Raw genomic sequence first — 20392 nt, forward strand, 5'->3', positions numbered from 1 at the left:
AGCTGTCAAGTTACCGCCTCTAAAAATCAATAAACATTCATTTTAAGTCTACATTTCCTCTCTCCACTTTCAGTCAACAACTTTAATCATAATAATATTATTAACTACAATAATAACGCTGAGGATAATAATACGCTCTCACCTCTTGAGAGTGGGAGGGTCAGTTCTGGACCAGCTGAAGGTGCTGTTGCTGATGACCACGCTGTCGGAGGCTGGGAGAGGAAGAGGAGTTTGGAGCTCAGGGCCCAGAGCGGATACGCATCACGCAGGGACACAAACACACACGCTCACACATACACATGCAGACACACACACACACACACATGCACTGACACACATACACGCTAAAGTCAGACGAAAGCGGAGGCTCACAGGAAGTGATGGCCGTGTTGTCCACACTGTCCTCCAGCTCCTCATGAGACAGGAACACCCGCAACCGCTTCAGGGAAACGCTAGCCTTCAGAAACACAGGAAGTACAGCATGGCTACAGGAAGTACAGAGTGCATACAGCAGTACAGCACAGCTACAGGAAGTACAGCATGGCTACAGGAAGTACAGAGTGCATACAGCAGTACAGCACAGCTACAGGAAGTACAGCATGGCTACAGGAAGTACAGAGTGCATACAGCAGTACAGCACAGCTACAGGAAGTACAGCATGGCTACAGGAAGTACAGCACAGATACAGGAATCAAAGCATGGCTGTGGCAGGAGGGTTGGGAAAGGTGGGGTGGGGGTGAGCAGGAAGTTCAGTGCGAGGCAGGAAGGGGCGGAGCTGGGGCAGGGCGTGGCACTGACCTCCACCATGCTGCTGATGACCATGGGAAGCATGTTGAGCGGGAAGCGCAGCAGGTTGAAGAGAGCCAGAGACACAAAGGCCTTCTGAGCGTCCAGAACGTTCTGCTCGTCTATCAGCACGTACACCCCAAACGTGGACAGCGCCACCTGCAGGGGGAAGAGCAGTGAACTGTGAGCCTGTCTGAAGGAGAACATCGCCACTGCAAACGTAATTATTACAGCTGAGCGTGCGTGTGTGTGAGTGTGTGTGCGTGTGTGTGCGTGTGCATGCGTGTGTGTGTGTGTGTGTGCGTGTGTGTGCGTGTGTGCATGCGTGTGTGTGAGTGTGTGTGCGTGTGTGTGCGTGTGTGCATGCGTGTGTGTGTGTGCGTGTGTGTGTGCACATGCGTGTGAGAGAGAGAGACCGTGTGAACTATCTGTGTGCATTATCTGTGCATTTAGAGGTGTGAATGTGCAGTGTGTGAGTATAGAGCATGTAGCATGTTTTGTATTTCATTAGCGTGCGTGCACACATCCTCTCACCAGGAAGGGGGCGCAGACCCAGGTGAAGGTGGCCATGGCGGCCAGGAAGGCGCTCTTCTTGAGCACGCGCAGCTCGCTCTCGCGGATCTCCGACACCTTGTCCTTGAAGGCCAGCTCCCAGGCGTACAGCTTCAGGACCTTGATCCCGTTCAGAAGCTCGTTCATCAGCTTGATGCGGTTATCCTTGCTCTTCATCTGGGCCACCTGAGCAGGAACCAGCGCAAACGCGGCTCAGCGTCAACACCACGCGCCGCCCTGCCACAGTCCCAAAAACAGATATACACACACACACACAAGTGTGCGGCGAACACACACACTGAACAGCGCCCTCACCTGGAAGGTTTTGTTCTTCATGGCGATGAAGGCGTTGATTGGGAACATCAGGACCATGACAGCCACACCGGCCAGCACGGCGGGGCCCAGAGTCTGCACAGAAAGAACACCGCCCACTACTTTCACACATGTATATAACCTACATGTGTACATGACCACATACGCACACATCGCTACATCTACACATATTCATATAACACACTTTTATGTACACGTCCTGCATATTCATCCCTAGTCCACAGCAGTTTAAATACACTGGAACAGGGGGCTCAGTACATTGCTCTGTCCTGAGGAGGCCTGGCAAACAGGCGCCAAGAGGGGGCGCTGTGACACAGCTTTTGAACCTGTCCTTGTCAAATACACCTGCGTTCTGAGTTTGCTCCGATGACCAATGACCTGCGTTATGCACTTGCATGTCGGATGTCTGGATAAAAGCATCGGCCAGATAAATGTACTGTAAAGGGTCTGGTGGATACAGAGTCAAAGCAATTTCTCCCGATGAGAAGCTTGCGAAACAGCCCCGAGACGAAAGGTTAAAAGCAGCTCAGCTGGTATCGAGGCTGCCGTTTATTCACCCTGAGGTCTCCCTGGAAACGCCACCGCTAAGTCAGCGGCTTGCAGATTGCCCCGAGCCACCACGGCAACGGTCATACCGCAGATTCCCCATCTCAGGGGAATTAAGGCTTTCGAACGAGCGTGGCGCGTCTCCATGGCAACACGGAATAAAGTCAACCGAGGCCCGAGGGAAACGAAAAGCTTCGGTGGAATTACGGCCGTGTCTAATGACCTCCCTGCTGCTTTCACTTCCCAATTAAAACCTGTCTGCCAAGTCTGAGGACAAAAGGCTCCAGCTTTCCTTAAGAAATGTTGATTTTGCTGACAGAAGCTGCTAATTAATAACTATTAATAGCTTTTAAAAATTTCCTGGTGGGTGTGTGTGTGTGTGTGTGTGTAAAATGTGCAGCTGCAAAATCCTGCACAGCTGATCCAGGGTCAGTCTGCCTAAGCCTGAATCTTCCCACAACCAAAGCGGAGAATTAACAGGGCTGTTCCAGGATCAGTAGGAGACGCACTCACCTGCCACAGGAAGTAGAGGGCCAGGACCACCTGCAGCGGTGCGGACCAGACCATGTTGATGTAGGTGATGAGGTCCATGAAGCGCTGGGCGTCCACGGACATCAGGTTCACGATTTCACCCACAGTGGAGGTGCGCCGAGCGGCGCTGGTGATGACCAGGGCCTGCCACCAGGGGGAGACGGAGAGCTCAGACACAACCACGCATATGGCTCCAATTATTCAACTTTGTTCAGCCAGCGGGAAAGCAGAGGGGGGTTACAGATACAGATCAGAGTTTGCATAAGCTGACAATTGCCGGTTTTCAACCGGTAAAAATTGCAGGAAATTTAAAGCCTTCTGGACATTCTGCAGCAAAAAAATAAATTGTAGAATTAGAGCGAACTCTGACACAGATAGACTCAGAGCAGTGACAGAGCCTGGGAACTGAACACTTGGCTGCACCAGGGAGATTTGTATATTTACTGAAAATCTGCTGGCCTCCAGGCTGTCACATGGTCCTGCCCTTCACTCCTAGTGTTTAAACGAGCCAACTAATATGAACTTGTCTTTAAAATTTGAATTTTTTTTTTAACATAAACATTTTCAGGAAAACGTTCCAGTCTGCTCTGGTCTGGTCTGGTCTGGCCTATCGGGACTGAACTGGCCCCATTAGATCCCGATCGCATCACACAGGGGTTATGACATCACAATGGCGTCCGGGGCAACGAGTCGCCAGGCGACCGGGGCTCACCTTCCTGTACACGGCGCCCACGATGGCGGAGCGCAGCCGCATGCCGGTGACGAAGCAGACGTGGAAGTACTTCTGCAGGATGAGCGTCTGCACGCAGGTGCACGCAAACAGCAGGGCGGTGTAGAAATACCCCCGCCAGGAGGGGGCGCTCGAGTCGTTCACAAACTGAATCAGCAGCCTGTCGTAGCGCAGAGACACATCGAACACGCTTCACAGAGCGAACGGCCGCCGCGGGCACTCACAGCACCGCCACACTCAACCTGCAGTGACTGTCAGCTTATCCGTTACGGGCCACTTGCTTCTATTACTGAGACCAGATCTGGAACCTACAAGTGAAAACTCAAAGTCCCAGAATTCACTGCCCCACCACTCTTACTGTAAATTGTAACAAATCACAACCTCAGCTGAAATGACTTACTCTTTAAAAAAACTGTCCTATCAAACATGATGCTACAGGCCAGTAATGCTAAAGCCTTTCATTCTTTTTGAAAACCAACATGTCAGTAGACATGAGTTATGGCAGTCTGTGTGTATGTTTGTATGTGTGTTCACCTGATAATGCATGTACAGTACGTATGCGCCCCTACCTGAGGATTTCGGGCCCCATGAACATCAGCAGGTCGTGGATAATCTTGTAGAAGGAGCTGATCAGAAAGTAGGGCCCGAAGGAGCGGCACAGCGCCAGCAGGAGGGAGGGTTCGCGGCCCTTCTGCGCCGTCTTCACCAGCAGCACCTCCGCCTCCTCCGCAGGCCGCTCGCCCCGGGCCCCGCCCGCCGGCGGCCTCCTCGGGAAGTACGCGCTCGTCTCGGACAGCCTGGGGCGCACGGCGGAGGGGGGGAGTCACATGACTGAAGAGTCACATGTCTATTGCTTCCGTTTTTATAGCCAACTATAATAGCCTATACACCATAAAAACATTGTTTAACACCACCCCAGGGTGCAAAACATATCATATATACTACATACCTAATAATATATAAAATTAAGGCTAGGTGTTTGTCACAGAAAATATTGGCTAAAGTCATGGAGCAGTCATGGTGAAGTTGTTGAAAATTGAAAAAAGGCAGTGGCAGTGTTTTAAAAAAACATTAATTCATTTATTTAATAGAACTCATGCGCAAAACAACTGAAATAACATGAGCGACTGTAGGAACAGTAAGCATTTGAAATTTCAAAAATAAATAAAATATAAGAAAATAAAAATCAGCTGGCAGTTGCTGCAATAGATACAAATAACAGTAAAATGTGTTGATAGATTTAATCACTTTGGTCCATCATGGAAAAAAGGAGAATGCTTCACTGCCTTTAACAGACTGTGAAACACATCATCGCTCAAACTGCATTGGGCCTACTAAAATAAGACCCGTGACCTCTGACCTCTTAGCCTTGCTGCACTCCTGGTGCCAGGAGCGCACTAGCTGGGGGACGATGGCCTGAGACTGATCGGCTGGGTTGAGAGACCACAGATCACTCTCCTCCAGGGGGCGCCGGTACCCATGCACCATCAGCCTACAGAGACAGAGAATTGCACCTGCGTCATCACATATATACACACACACACACACACACGCACACACGCAAACACGCAAACACGCAAACACGCAAACACGCACACACACACACGCGCGCGCACACACACACACACGGATGGGAAGATGGACAGACGCACGTACGCACACAGACGCACACACGGACCAGCCCTCATAAGAAATCTGTTCCTACCCTGTGATCCACCAGAAGGTAATCTTGGACAGGAAGGAGGCTCCCAATTCAGGACAGGGATTCTGCAAGTAAAAAACTCACTCACTACTGTGCATTTCCACCACACACAGCTCACTGTGTCACAGCACCGCTATAACACACAGCTCACTGTGTCACAGCACTGCTATAACACACAGCTCACTGTGTCACAGCACTGCTATAACACACAGCTCACTGTGTCACAGCACTGCTATAACACACAGCTCACTGTGTCACAGCCCTGCTATAACACACAGCTCACTGTGTCACAGCACTGCTATAACACACAGCTCACTGCGTCACAGCCCTGCTATAACACACAGCTCACTGTGTCACAGCACTGCTATAACACACAGCTCACTGTGTCACAGCCCTGCTATAACACACAGCTCACTGTGCCACAGCACTGCTATAACACACAGCTCACTGTGTCACAGCACTGCTATAACACACAGTTCACTGTGTCACAGCACTGCTATAACACACAGCTCACTGTGTCACAGCCCTGCTATAACACACAGCTCACTGTGTCACAGCACTGCTATAACACACAGCTCACTGTGTCACAGCACTGCTATAACACAGCTCACTGTGTCACAGCACTGCTATAACACAGCACCGCTATAACACACAGCTCACTGTGTCACAGCACTGCTATAACACACAGCTCACTGTGTCACAGCACCGCTATAACACACAGCTCACTGTGTCACAGCCCTGCTATAACACACAGCTCACTGTGTCACAGCACTGCTATAACACACAGCTCACTGTGTCACAGCACTGCTGTAACACACAGCTCACTGTGTCACAGCACTGCTATAACGCACAGCTCACTGTGTCACAGCCCTGCTATAACACACAGCTCACTGTGTCACAGCACTGCTATAACACACAGCTCACTGTGTCACAGCACTGCTATAACACACAGCTCACTGTGTCACAGCACTGCTATAACACACAGTTCACTGTGTCACAGCACTGCTATAACACACAGTTCACTGTGTCACAGCACTGCTGTAACACACAGCCAATGCTCTCAGTTTCCTTGGTTTAAAAACAAAAAAAAAGGCAACAAGAGAAGAAACACCGCGTGCTTGCCAGCAAAATGCTAACTTTTCAATTCCCCAGGGTGAAGCTGTTCTTTAGTGCACGATTTACATTGCTTCCGCAACTCCAGGGCCATGGAACAGGATGGCACAACCTGGAACCTGCGCCTGCCAATCACCGCGTTCGGCGACACCCACCGGGTCTTTGACCACCTGGGAGAAGAGGGGAGGCGAGTCGGACAGGCAGGACAGGGCCAAGGAGAGCAGCAGCAGGGCGTAGTAGATGTAGAAGGTGGTGCAGCGGAACACATCCACGCTGGACGGCTAAGAGAGAGAGAGACAGAGAGATAGAGAGGGATGGGGGGGGTGGGAATGAGACTAGACCGTTTGTCTGTGATCGCACCAGCAAAACACTGCAGCACAACTGCATGTAACACATTGTACCCCACTGGTTGTACCAACACTGCTTGGCCCCGCCCACTGGATCCCACACCAACATACATTACACTAGCATTGCTTTACACTAGCAGAACACACCTGTGACCGTACAGGCACCAGGCCCAGGGCAGCAGAGCCCAGGGCAGCAGAGCCCAGGCCCAGGGCAGCAGAGCCCAGGCCCAGGGCAGCAGAGCCCAGGCCCAGGGCAGCAGAGCCCAAGGCAGTAGGCCCAGGGCAGCAGAGCCCAGGGCAGCAGAACCCAGGCCCAGGGCAGCAGAGCCCAGGCCCAGGGCAGCAGAGCCCAGGGCAGCAGAGCCCAGGCCCAGGGCAGCAGAGCCCAGGGCAGCAGAGCCCAGGCCCAGGGCAGCAGGGCCCGCGGGAGCCCGTGCGTTCTCACCTGGCCGAGCGCCTGCAGGATCTTGGAGCGGAAGGCCACGGTGGCGCACAGCACAGCCAGCAGCCAGAAGATCAGCATCACACCCGAGGACTGCACTCCTTTCATCCGCTCGTACTGCACCAGCCCCCCCGCCAGCAGCTACACGCACACACACACATACACACACACACACACACGTGCACGCAAAGATAAACACACACATACACATGTACGCGTACACACACACACACACGCACGCACAGAAATATATACAACGTACAGAAAGGTACATGCAAAGATACACACACAAACAAACAGGTACAGAGGTCAACAAAAATAAACGGGAACACAGAAATAATCTTTCAATGAGAATATTGATTATTTTACAGGCGGGTTTGCAACATTTGTCACATCATGATGGTATCTGTAAAGTCAACTAAGATGTTATTATGTGTGCATTATATATATGAGTATACGAGTATGGCAAATGCGAGTGTATGTGTATGCATGTGTGCGCGTGTGTATGTCTATGTGTGTGTGCGCGTGTGCATGTACGTGTGTGTGTATGTCTGTTTATGTGTGTGTGTGTGTGTGTGCATGTGTGTGAGCGTGCGTGCGTGTGCGTATGCACATGTGAGTGTGCGTGTGTGTGCATGCGTGCAGCTGTGACTCTGCAGAAGTGCAGGGCGCAGGCTCACCATTGTAATGCCCAGAATGGTGGGGCTGACCAGGTACACCGGCGCTATGGCAACCCCTCGGTTTCTTTCCCAGAAAGAATAGAAGACATCTGCCCAGCAGACAACCCACAGCAGCAGCCCCAGAACCTGCAGGGGGGAGACCGACCGGCTCATCTGGTTACCCCAGCACAGCGTCCAGGGAGCCATTATGCCCGGGATTAACTGAAAACAAATCCTTTAAATTCCTCAAATAAACGCCCCCTGTGTCGTTCAGGTCGGCCTGAACGAGGCAGAACCAATCGCCCGCGCCCGTTTCCTGACATCTTATCCGCGCGTGGGAGTTTGAGCACGGGAGGAGACCCAAAGCACGGTTTCACTGGGCAGGGTGAACAAAATCACAAAACCGGAGGGGAACGATCTCCTGTTCTTAAACTCACATACGAATGCAATTCCTCATCTGAACCCACACACACCGTCACGGGCACAAACACCGCAGTCGGCTGTTCAGAGAGGACCAGAACGCGCGATGTCCCGGAAGGTTATCGTACAGAAACCCTCCGAGGTTATTATGCCGACAGACATTGTAAGAAGCGCGTAACCCAGCCATTCCCAGTTAGCGGTTCATTTAGCCAGCGCGTTTTGCATTGTCGTTCTGCTTAGCATAGCTACAAGCGCTGTTACTTGTCACCGGGGAAAAAAAGACAGCCCAAAGATACATAGCTAACATGAGTCATAAAACGAAGGTGTAACCTCGTGACTGCGAAAAATTCCAGTAGCTGTCACTTTAATGTAACCTAAATGTATTCTCGGGAAAGGGCGCATACGCAAAATGAAGGTATAAGCGACACTGCACGACTGTAAAAACCCTGAGTGAAATCCTGCATCCTGAAGAAAGCGCACTGCACCACTCCATGATGGGGCTCGAAAGGTTCTCCCAGTGCTGCAGCTCCAGGTGTGGAACTGAGATCGCTTGTCTGAAAACTCCTCCTTCGGTTTGAAACGAATGTCTGATATGACATTAGTGTGCTGTCAGAAAGACGTCAATTCTGATTAGTAATTATTTCTGATTCTAATGTGTTGTAAAGTCATACTAACAGATATTAATATTGACTATTTTCTTCTCCTTATATATGTTATTCTTCACAATGGTTCAAGGTTTAACTTTATTTGCCCCAGAAGGACAAATGATATTGCAGCATCATACCAATGACAAGACGACCAGTACAAAATGCGATATAGCTACAATATGCAATGACAATAGCTGCTAAAAAGCTGAATTACTAAAAACACTGATAAACTCAATAATAAACAAACAAACAAACAAATAAATAAATAAATAAATAAATAAATACTATTTCAGTGTACTTTGTGAAACTCCAGATAAAATACAATAATGAGGTGTAAAAGAGGTCAGACAGACTGATGAGCTGGACCCCTATGACCTTGCGGCACATATTGACTATTTTTAAAGGATTCTTGGTTCTCACAGCAAGATTACCATGGCAGCAGGTAAGAGGAAAGGTCAGAACAGACACAGAGTGCTTTGCAAACAGTAACACTGGTGTCTAGTCCACTTGGAAATAAGCTAAAGTCCTCAGACAAAATAGCCGTTGGGAGACAGGAGGACTGTAACCTGTCTCATTCTCATCTGAAAGACTGACGATAACAAGAATCCTCTGCTAATTCTAGGGTGAAGCGGTTAGCGTACTAGCTGCAAGCCATCTGTCTAAAAGATTTACGGTGAACAAAGACAACTCACAGCCCAGAGGAAACCCTGTCAAAATGAATGAAGTGTTCCGAACTGAGCAGCTGGCGGGTGTCAAAAGAGGTGACGAACAGGCCGACTACAACGCTGACTGAGTCGCAGAGTTCACAGGCTGAGATGGCAGACACCGTCTAAAGATCGACAATCTCTTTGGCGCTTCACAGATTTGGCCTCTTCGTGACAGAGGGCTAGAGGGAACCTGCTTCAGAGAAAGGCCAATGTTAGGTCAGGCCTTGAGTTTGCCAGAAGCCATGAGACCCTGCTGAGGCCTTGAGTTCTTAGGTCCGAAAGTAAAATGCTGTGTATGGCATCATGCACCAAACACAGTCCATCGCTCAGGTAGCACCGTCCCCACAGTCAAGCATGGAGTTAGCAGCCTCATGCTATGGGGGACTGGGAAGTTTGTTGCCATAAAGGGCAATACTGATGGAGCCAAATACAGTCAAACCCTTAAGGAGAACCTGCTTCAAACCGCACGATATCGAGGTTTAAGGTGAAGCACCAGATATTATGTAACATCAAATACGCTGGCCAGGTGGAAGAAGCTGTCCTATTTTATGATTCACATTAGAAATATTATTTTATAGAAAAGAAGGCAAAAAATAAACCCTAAAGGTGCTAATGCACATCTGAAACCATTCAATGTGATAAGTCAACCATTAACAAGGTCAAGACATTTGTGATCTGTGAGATTTTGTATGGAATTAATTACCAGTAGATCAACACAGACCTGCAAAACCGGCTGCAGGGAAAGAATGAGATTCCCTGAATGCGTGTCATAACATACAGGACGTGACAGACACGGAATTCAAGAGGCCTTGAAAATCGTATTCGAGAGCTCGAGAAGAATGGCATGCAGCAGCCCATCATGCAGCCTGTGTCCCAGAAAGCTTAGTCACGGAGAGCTGAGTCACAGAAAGCTCAGTCATAGAAAGCTCAGTCAAAAAAAGCTGTGTCACAGAGAGCTGAGTCACAAAAAGCTGTGTCACAGAAAGCGGAGTCAAAAAAAGCTGTGTCACAGAGAGCTGAGTCAAAAAAAGCTGTGTCACAGAGAGCTGAGTCACAGAAAGCTGAGTCACAAAAAGCTGAAATATTTCTTCATTTTGCCTCCCTACAGTTTTGCTATGACAGTATAGTTGCAGTTTTGAAGCAAATTAAGAATTTGACTGGGTTAGGAGGTACAGGATATCACACACGTACTGCATATCAAAGTGAGAGAATTTGACTGGGTTTAGGGGGTAGACAAGCAAGGTTATCTGCAACTGGCCCATGGGTTTAGGGTCCCATGTTTTCCAACAAAAAAGTATTTGTATATTTATCACATTGAATGGTTTCAGATGTGCATTAGAACCTTTAGGGTTTATTTTTTGCCTTTTTTTCTATAAAATAATATTTCTAATGTTGTGAATCATAAAATAGAACAACTTCTTCCATCTGGCCAGCGTATTTGACGTTACATAATATCTGGTGCTCACCCTTTACCCACATTGCAATGACCAGAAATAACCTGACATGTGACATACGACCTGATATATCTTTACAGGAACGCTTCGCACTCAGACTACAGAACCTGACTGCGGTTTAAACAATGAGAGTCAGCAAGAGCCGCGCTTCACACACAAGAGTAAAAATGCACGGCGGGACGCGGGCACCTAGGAAATCCAACTCCACCCCGGCACGGCGGGGGCGGGGGCGGGGGCGGGGGCGGGGAGCGACGGTATCGTGAGGACAACGAGAGGGCACTGAGGAGAAGGAGGCGGGACTGAGACGCGTCATTTATTTTTTTCCAAAACCAGTTTAGTGCAAACCGCGCCCCGCAGTTGCAACGACTGGTTGACCAAATGACAGCTTGCCGGTGGAATTTAAGCAAGCCTGCGGGGCGCGAGTTACTTCAAAATAAGTCAAATTAAAAAAAAAATAATAATTTTAAATCTAAAATTCAAATTTTAGAAGTATACATGTAGCATTTATTTAAACAATTGTAAGGAAAAAAGGACGTCTCTCGAACGTGATGAAAAAGTACAAAGTTTATTTCCAATACCGGCAGTGACAAAGTGCACGAATGACACCTTGGATTCAGCAGAGTCAGACTGAACCACGAACCTTTCCAGAGGCTGCTTCTTATTTGTTTTCGAAGCTATGATCAGTAGTGTTGAATACACATACCAAGACGGATGTAGTCGGTCCTTGTAACACCTGTCAATTAGGCCATATTGTATTGGCCGTCCTGTTGTGATTGAATTAGTACGTCTGTTGACTTGAATGGTTCCCAATCTCTCACTCCCGGTCGCTATTCTACCATTGTACCAACTGTATTGTGATAATGATAAGATCAAGGGAATGTGTGGCCAGCAGACATATTGGCATCAGAGACAGACTTCTTACACAATGGAACAAATTTCAACTAGGGACAGAAGGAAAACACACACTTTAGAAAATATGGGGGTGTCTGATGCATGCTAATATATATTAAAAGACATATACATGAATAAATAAGTGAGTGAATGGAAAAAAGAAAAGAAAATGGGGAGGACATGCGACTGACACAGAGACAGCTGGGTGGTGGGGGTGGGGGGCAGGGGGGGGGACTCACGGTTTTGGCTTTGTTGAGGTGGGTCATGCATATGTACCCTCGGTCATGGTGCCGCAGGTGCAGGCAGTAGAGGGGCGCGCACAGCCAGAGGTAGACGCAGGGGACCCACACCAGCACCGTGTTCTGGAAGCACTGGGTCAGGTCTGGGTTGGAGGCGAACCACGTCCGGTTCCAGTCCTGAAAGGGAACGGCCACAAAACAAGCGAAGGTCAGTAGGTCACGTATCCGGGACTGACTGGGGTAAGGAACTTCAGCCGATTCAATCTGCCTCTGCACGCCTGGACGTTGACTCCAACTGGGATTGACTTGCTGTGGATGTTAAAGTGTTCGATACTCATTCCAACAAGGTCCTTGATGGAATATAAAAAATTCTCCAAAATCAAGCTAAACTTTAGAAACTATGAGGTTTACTTCACAAAGGACAGAGAGCTTGGGGTCTCATCGGGTAGCGTGTGTCACACCAGGTCAGGTCCAATCAGGAAGAAGGAATATAAGCATGAGCTCTTCAGCATGCTGACTGAGAACTGCCTCAATCAACCATTTCTCTTTCAAACACCTTTTCACTTTCAAACTCCAGCGCTGTCCTTAAGTCCACATGGTACGACTGTCAACCTGTTGTCAAAGAAGTCATAAAAATAATCTTTATTTTCCCTTCCTGTCACCACCCTCCCTCTTTGGAGGTCAACTTTATTTTTAAATACATTTAAATGTATTTAAGATTTAGACTTATTGATATTGTTCAATACAATTATTATTTTTTAAATTATGAGTAAAATGATGTTTCTTTCATGTCCCAAAGACCAATCTTCCATTAAGTTTCAGTCGACAGCGAAGACAGCAGGGCCATCAAACTGAAGATGCTATTTACCAGAAATTAAATAAACAGATCTTCAGGAGGGACATGAAATGCAAATGCAGGTTTAAGGATGAAGTGTAAGGTAGCAGTGAAACTTATTATACCCTTAATATTCCTGACAAGCGAGTTGCAAATTCTCCTCACACCAGAGGAAGAGAGGCTACTGGATATCAGACCTGGGTGAAATACGTATTTGTTTTAGATTCAAATACTTTTCAGTGCTCTGTTGATCTTGCCTGGTGTAATTGAGCCTGCCAATATGACCAGAAGGCAGGGTTTGCACTTTTTGAGAGCATTTCACTGGTTCCAATACACCAGACAAGATCAGTAAAGCAGAGAAAAGGTATTTGAATCCAAAATAAATACTTAATTGACCCAGGTCTACTGGACACCGCAGTCAGTATGATCAGAACAATCGTGCAAGTACACTAAACTCCCATGTAACCATCTCATGCATACTGTAAGTGACCTATCCGAAGCCTTCACTTAACATCTCCTGATGTTAATGTCCAATAGAAATTGACAGTCTTGCAAAGTGCCTACTTATACGAGTCCTGGCATTATGGCTACATCCAGTACTTGCACTCTCAGGCCAAGCTAGGACACTAGGCCTGCCCTGCAGAATGAGACTGTAGTAATAATAATCTCTTTCGTCTTACTGTAATAGGCTAATCTCCTCAGTCTTAGTGACAACATTATAGCTGTAGCCATAAGGCTGTGACTAAGACAAGGGAGATTATTGTTGATTTTACAACAAACTGAAAAATGCAGGCACGTATCAATATTAATGGGGCTGATGTTGAGGTTTTTAATTCTTAGGATTTCAGACCTCTAGGGATTTTAAATGGTCAAAGGTCACTCAACCGTACAGCCACTGACAAGAAAGCTCAGCAACGGCTTTGTTTTCTGAGACGACTAAAGAAGTTTAGTGCAACCACCCAGACATTGGTTGGTTTTTAGAGATCTACAATGCAAAGTGTCCTCACTGGATTCATTATGGGACGGTATGGATATTGCACTAAAAAGGATCAGAAGTTGATTGATAAAGTTGTGGGAACACAACAGAAAAGTATTGGTACAGCGCCACCGTATATATAGGTGGCATTTATTCCCGTAGGTATTGTGACTGGGCCCAGAAGATAGCAGCAGCCTTTGGGCAAGTGAGAGGTAGGCTATGCATCCAAATGGGTGTCGTGTGGGGGGCAAAGTTAGTACGATTCCAAGGGCACTGACTGACAGGGGCCTCAAAACACTGTGCAGTAATTCTGCAGGAATGGGGTGGCCTGGGGAGGTGCGGTGCTATGCAAGATTTTTTTCATGGGCCCAAAATCCTTAGCGGTGCCCCTGGGTGCAATTCAAATCTTACCATGGGTGACTGCTTCTCACTCACTGCATTTACTCCCATCGGGACGTTGCTACTGCTGGGAGCGCTACCCAGAAATACCGCTGAAGAGAAGTGTTCACAACAACAGGCCCAAGGACAGTTTTTACCTGAGGCTTTTTGGTTTCGAATCAGTGGCAACAGAACTTCATAGACTACTGCAGTTTTATACAAATGGCAAATAAACTACTTGAATCTACTTCACTTTACTGCTCACCATGCTGTGAAAACAAGAAAAGTTATGAAAAGACGGTTTGTTGAATAAATTTTATAGTTAACATTTTTTCAAATTTGTGTCAGTTGCCATTCTGCCAGCAGCACTATTTTTACTTTTACACGTTTATCCGACCTTACATATCCCATCCCTCCGGTCCTATCGAGGTCAATTACGACAGAGTTTACTGTATTGTCCACATAATTAAGGTTTTACCCGGCCACCTGCTCTTTGAAGAAATGGCACTGACAAAAGACGTACTGTTCCTACACCAGTGGGAATGGTGGGGGCACCCGGATCCTGACCCGTAGATAAGAGCGTTGGAAATTACCACCGCGAGCAGCAGCGCCTTTTGACACAGTACAAAACGCAGAGCTGCTGTTGCGGTTAACTGCGGGGTGACCACATATTTAGCGCTGAAGCGCGTCGTTACGCCTGTTACTAGACAATGAGAGGAAAAAAGCACTAGGTCAGCCTGCGACTTAAAATAGGTTTAAAAATGTAGCAAACGTAACGCAGACAAAAACGACTATTTTGAAGAAATACAGATTCCAAATGAAAACTAGCTTTTACAGTCCCGTGACTGAGACAAACTAGGGATAGCTACAATAATGGCAAAACCGTGCTGAGCAACTAAGTTCACTACACTGTGTCTCACTGTACATTTATTAACGTTAAATATACCGCTGTCCAAGTAACTACAACAGTACATTACATAACTAGGGAATTAACTTAAAACTTCCGGAAAAAGGTGAAACCGTATATTCTGCGTGGAGCCGATCGACGACGTTGGGTACTTGGCTTTTACTCGGTCGTTGATACACTCTCTAACAACGCACTTGTCAGTAACTAAGGTGTAGCGATGGGTAAAATAAAGGATGGGTTTATGATGAAGCAATATATTTTCTGACAAAATGGCAATCGCGAATTATAAGTGACCGGTGGGCTGGATTAGGTTAGCAATTAACTTCACCTGACTAACGTTAGTTCATGTCGCCTGCCGCAAAGAAAACAAGCTATAGCCACCGTCAAATGAATAGCATGGTTTGCCACCGAAACAATGGATGTAACGTTCATTTATATATCCACAGCTGTTCACTCGTCCAAAATGCTTTAAAATACAAAAAGTACGGCTAATGTCGCAAGGCACTATGCCATTACAAGCCATAACTGGTTTATCCTGTCAGCTAACGTCAACTTACATGCTGATAACGAATTAATGTTAGCTGGCTAGCTAACTACTGTACCTTCCTATTTACTTTATCAGAGTAATGTGGTAGCGCTGAATTTGTTTAGTTGATTGCCTGGCAGAGGTTTGTGCAGATGACAGACATCTGTACTTAGCTGGCAATCTAGCTAAATAGATATAATGTTATCGGACATGTAATTGAATATCAGAATGGGTAAACGTTAATGTAGTTAGCTGGAGTTCTCTAGCTAGGTTTGACACATCTAATCTAATCTTTGCAGCTACCATCGTTGCTAACGGTAGCTATATACCCAACGAAGCCTGAAACCATCTTGCATGAAAACACTAGAAAAGTTGAGGGAATCCCGTTCATATCACTGTTGCCTGAACCTGACTGTAGCATTAAGGTAAATGGTTGACCTTAAAAACAGGAAAAGTCCCAGCTGCTTTAGAGGAATAATGTTACATAAAAACATTTCAGGGGGTGCTAGCCAGCTAACAGCTGCTAGTCAGGTAATGCTCATGGACATTCTAGACAATACACGACTTACCCAAAAGGGATCAGAACCGTCGAGACTACAGAATCTGTCAATATCCATTCTCAATTTTTGCCAAGTGACCGGGAGAAAATATAATAATGTATGTGCTCCTTTGGTTTCATAACCAGTTATAATAGAGCTGCTGAAGGAGAAGAGGAATACCGGAACGGAGCTCCGGTCGGTAAGGACTGTCGCAAAGGCGGCGCGAGGGGGGTGCGCTTGGATGACGTCAATGTCCACAGCAGCTGCCTATTTTCGTCCACGAGTCTGTGTGGCAGGATTCTCAGCTCTAGATTGTGCGAAAGTTTTTGTAACTTGCACTGTTTCTAGTGACTTATCAATATTGTTCAAGTAGCACTTTACAAAGTCAAATTCGGTGAATCACCTGCCTTTCTTTACCCTGTATTTTACATATTTAAGTCTTGAAAAGTGTTGGGTGATAAAAATATGGAAACACACACACACACACACACAGGGGCAAGAAAATTGTACCCTGTTAATTTGTATCAATTGTTTCCCTATCCATTACATTACATTACATTACAGGCATTCCCATAGCTACATTTTAAGTATGCATTATGCAAGCCATACAAAGCAATATTACATATTCAATGTACTTGAATATTGCTTAACGTTAAAATTTTGTTCTCTTCTGGTATGCCAGGTCCAATTATCTAGTTTATCAGATAGATCATTGATCATATCCAGTAATGCATACGGAGTTATAGATAAACTGTGAGATGCATTGTGGGAAGGATTGAAATACATCTCAATGAGCCATACACAATTTAGCATGCACCTATAGTAAAAGCTTCCTCCTTGCCACAAATGTTTTCTCTCATCTATGGCTCCACAGTAGTGTTACCCTGTTAACCTACAACATACATTTTTGCAATTCTGTGGCACATTATTATCTAAACATTTTTGTGACGGCTGATGCACCGATTTCTGAATGGTTGGCATGCAAACCTATCTGGGTTTAATCAGCAGAATTACATTGGTACAATGAAGTCTCACTACCGATAAGCCGGTCTCAGTGGGGTACAAGCAATGTTTTACAGCAGGTTTAAACGTACCATATAAAGACTACCACAAAGCAAATATCAACATGAAAGCAGTGCCACCTGGCAAAGTATTATGCAAACCCGTCAACCCTGCCTGTTAATCCAGTGTGCCCGCTGGTTTGGTCCAAGCAATTACCTTAGCTTTTGTTTTCTGACAGCTCTATGAACTACATTGGTTCACTCCTGTACTTGAGCACAATATAAGCTTTAGTATACACTTGCAGTCTGCGGCTGTACTTAGTGCTTATACAAATGTCAGATCAAGACATCCATCCATCATCTAACCTGGTCAGGGTCACGGGGGTGCTGAAGACTATCCCTGCATAATTTGGGGTGAAAGGCAGGAATATACCATTCCAACCCACCTCACACACTCGTACCTACGAGCAAGCATACCAATTAGCCTAACCTGCATGTCTTCGGAATGTGGGAGGAAACCTGAGTACCCAGAGGAAACAAGGGAGGGAGGGAGTAGTGTGTGACAGGTCGCAAGTTTATCGCAGGGCACCCACACCACTTGCTCACACACCCACTTCTAGGGGGCAATTTAGACACTCTAATTAGCCTAACCAACCCACACGCACACAGAGAGAACATGCAAACTCCATATTGAAAGGACCCGAACAGGATTCAAACCAAGCAACTTTTTGCTGTGAGGCAACAGTGCTCCCATAAATGCTTATGAAACAATAAGGCCATCTAGTGGAGATACTATACACATTCTGTTTTTAGGCAATGTAGTAAACATTGAAAGTTGTGCTGTAATTTAGCAATATTGTTTAAAATGCATAGCACTGGAGTAGTAGATGATAGTAACTGAGATAAACAATATATTTATATTTTTTGTACTTATTTTTGGCGGGCACATTTTTTAAAAAGTTTATTGAAGTATTCTTTTATCGCCTAAATAACTAGACAGCATAATAAATCATGACAATTTTTAGTTGAGCCACAAGCATTGCAGTAGTAACAGTGGGCTACATATAACCTATGCTTATATGAGTTTATGCATGAATTGCAATTCACTAAAAAGTAGGGATGATTCCTCTCCTTAGACATGAATGACAGAGTTAACAAATGCATTACAATTTGATAATAAGGGCTACATTGAAATATATTCCCCTCCAAATCAATTAGGTTCACCTTACACAGAGAAAGTGTGGCCAGTGTAGTGCTTATATAGTCTAGGCACATTACGCGCGCGTGTGTACAATGCATAGTGTTAACATGCATGTCTAGCTCTCTTATTTATTGAGGTGTAGTGTGCGTTTGCTGACATTTAACAAGGCTATTCTCCTATAAAACGGTTATTGTCTAAACTTATTCGATGCCAAAGCCACCGAAAGAAAATATACAGCTCTCCATCTGTTACTGCTATCGCTTTTTGAATACTCCCTTTCAGTTCCGCCTATAGGCAAATATATTCACCAGTGAAAAAAGATTATAAACCATACATGGACTCATATGTCATATGTAGCTGTCCTCCAGGTTGTGTTCAGGGTTCATCCTGCGGTGAATAATTTTGTGAGGTAGCATTATTAACTCTAGACTAACGACAAGTCGATGGAATGACTGTCGCATCACAGCAGAAGATCCTGGGTCGAATCCTGGTCATGGCCTTTTTAACAGGGAATTTGCAAGGTCTCCCTGAGTCCGCGTGGGTTTGTTTTCTCCGGTTTCCTCCCACATTCCAAAGACGTTCAGGTTAGGCTAATTGGAGACTCTTGACCGTGGGTATGAGTGTATCGGGAAGGTCTGTATGGAAGTAATATTTTAACTCTCCTCAGGGTTCAGTTTAAACCCTGAGGAGAGTTAAAATATCAACTCTCAGAAAATAGTTAGTTTAGCCCTGGGTCTGAGTCTATTTGATTGGCACGCATGTACACTACATGAGTCGATTCTAACTCCCATGGAGTTAATTCCAAAAACCCAAATTTGCTGTGTTCATAAAAAGGTAAAAGTGTGGTTATACGTTCAATGATCACCTGTATAAAACACCATACATTTACAATATAGCTACATCTGATGAGCGACACAGCATTTTCTGCTGCCGAAATCATTAGAGATTCACATCCACAGCAACAGCAACTATCTGGAAGAACAGTGCTGTGCTCTGCAATGGTCAGATGAAACAAGGGAAAGTTATCATGACTAGATGGTCCTAATAGCTCCCAGTCTGAACACTGCTAATATACTGAACATTTATTGCTTATTGGCTCTGAAATAACACCAAATGTCTAATTTTATGAGCACAAGTCATCTTGCCGCTGCTGATGTGTCTCTCAATCAAAAACAGTGCCGGACTGCAAAAAATCATCAGCCGAGACAGCCATGTGGCCAAATGAACGAAAAAATGTTAAATGACAATCTATCCACATTAAATACTTCTAAATGAAAAATAACAAAAGTTTTGCAATTAGTCCGAATAAGCAAGAAAGTCTGGATCATGATAGACAAGCTCTTTTTGGAGAGATAAAAAGAAATTGACAGCATGCAAGACAGAAAGATCGGATAGGTACCGACACAATCGGTGTCATCCAACACGTTACTGCACATATCGCAAATTATAAAGATAAAGCTGCTGACACAGGGAGTAGCCAACATGCAAAAAACTGTCTTATACCGTACAATATATCTGTTCACCTTTGACTGAGTCCACGCATGCTAAACCTTGCAGGCGAATACAGTGTGGGTAATTTTCATATCCGACGCGTTTGTCCATATCGGGAACCAATTTGTTCCCCCTTGTGCGCACGTCGGATAGTCGACACCTCGGAGTCAGAATAGTAGGCCTACAGTGCTTTCAACAATTTGGTACTATTACCCGTATTCAGTTACACCAGTAGGTACATCTGTCAATTTCAGTATAACACAAAACAATCAAACTCAATTCTGAACGGCAGAACTGCATATAAACCAACACATGTAGATGTTGTTGGAATTCAGCACGCTAGTTTCAGAGGGTAGCACACACGCCACAAATGCAAATACAACGGTTTGGATTGGAATTCGGTACCATAGCAATCCCATCCGGGGCGTTAACACCTAAA

The 20392-nt window shown here is 46.0% G+C and overlaps 1 protein-coding gene across 1 annotated transcript in view; it reads right to left on the reverse strand.

The window, feature by feature from the left end:
• abcc1 (ATP-binding cassette, sub-family C (CFTR/MRP), member 1) overlaps nt 1-16486 on the reverse strand; it is a 29102-nt gene extending 12616 nt beyond the window's left edge. The window contains exons 1-15 of the mRNA XM_035397832.1: nt 16291-16486; nt 12100-12276; nt 7763-7888; nt 7086-7223; nt 6449-6574; nt 5184-5245; nt 4839-4970; nt 4048-4275; nt 3461-3638; nt 2731-2892; nt 1654-1746; nt 1321-1524; nt 799-945; nt 373-457; nt 143-212 (exon numbers count right to left, since the gene is read on the reverse strand). Of these exons, the coding sequence (XP_035253723.1) occupies nt 143-212; nt 373-457; nt 799-945; nt 1321-1524; nt 1654-1746; nt 2731-2892; nt 3461-3638; nt 4048-4275; nt 4839-4970; nt 5184-5245; nt 6449-6574; nt 7086-7223; nt 7763-7888; nt 12100-12276; nt 16291-16338 (1976 nt within the window). The 5' untranslated portion in view covers nt 16339-16486. The remainder of the gene's footprint in view (nt 1-142; nt 213-372; nt 458-798; nt 946-1320; nt 1525-1653; nt 1747-2730; nt 2893-3460; nt 3639-4047; nt 4276-4838; nt 4971-5183; nt 5246-6448; nt 6575-7085; nt 7224-7762; nt 7889-12099; nt 12277-16290) is intronic.
• Nucleotides 16487-20392: the final 3906 nt, after the last annotated feature.

This window comes from Anguilla anguilla, chromosome 17 (assembly GCF_013347855.1).
Source record: "Anguilla anguilla isolate fAngAng1 chromosome 17, fAngAng1.pri, whole genome shotgun sequence".
Taxonomy (NCBI): Eukaryota; Metazoa; Chordata; class Actinopteri; order Anguilliformes; family Anguillidae; genus Anguilla; species Anguilla anguilla.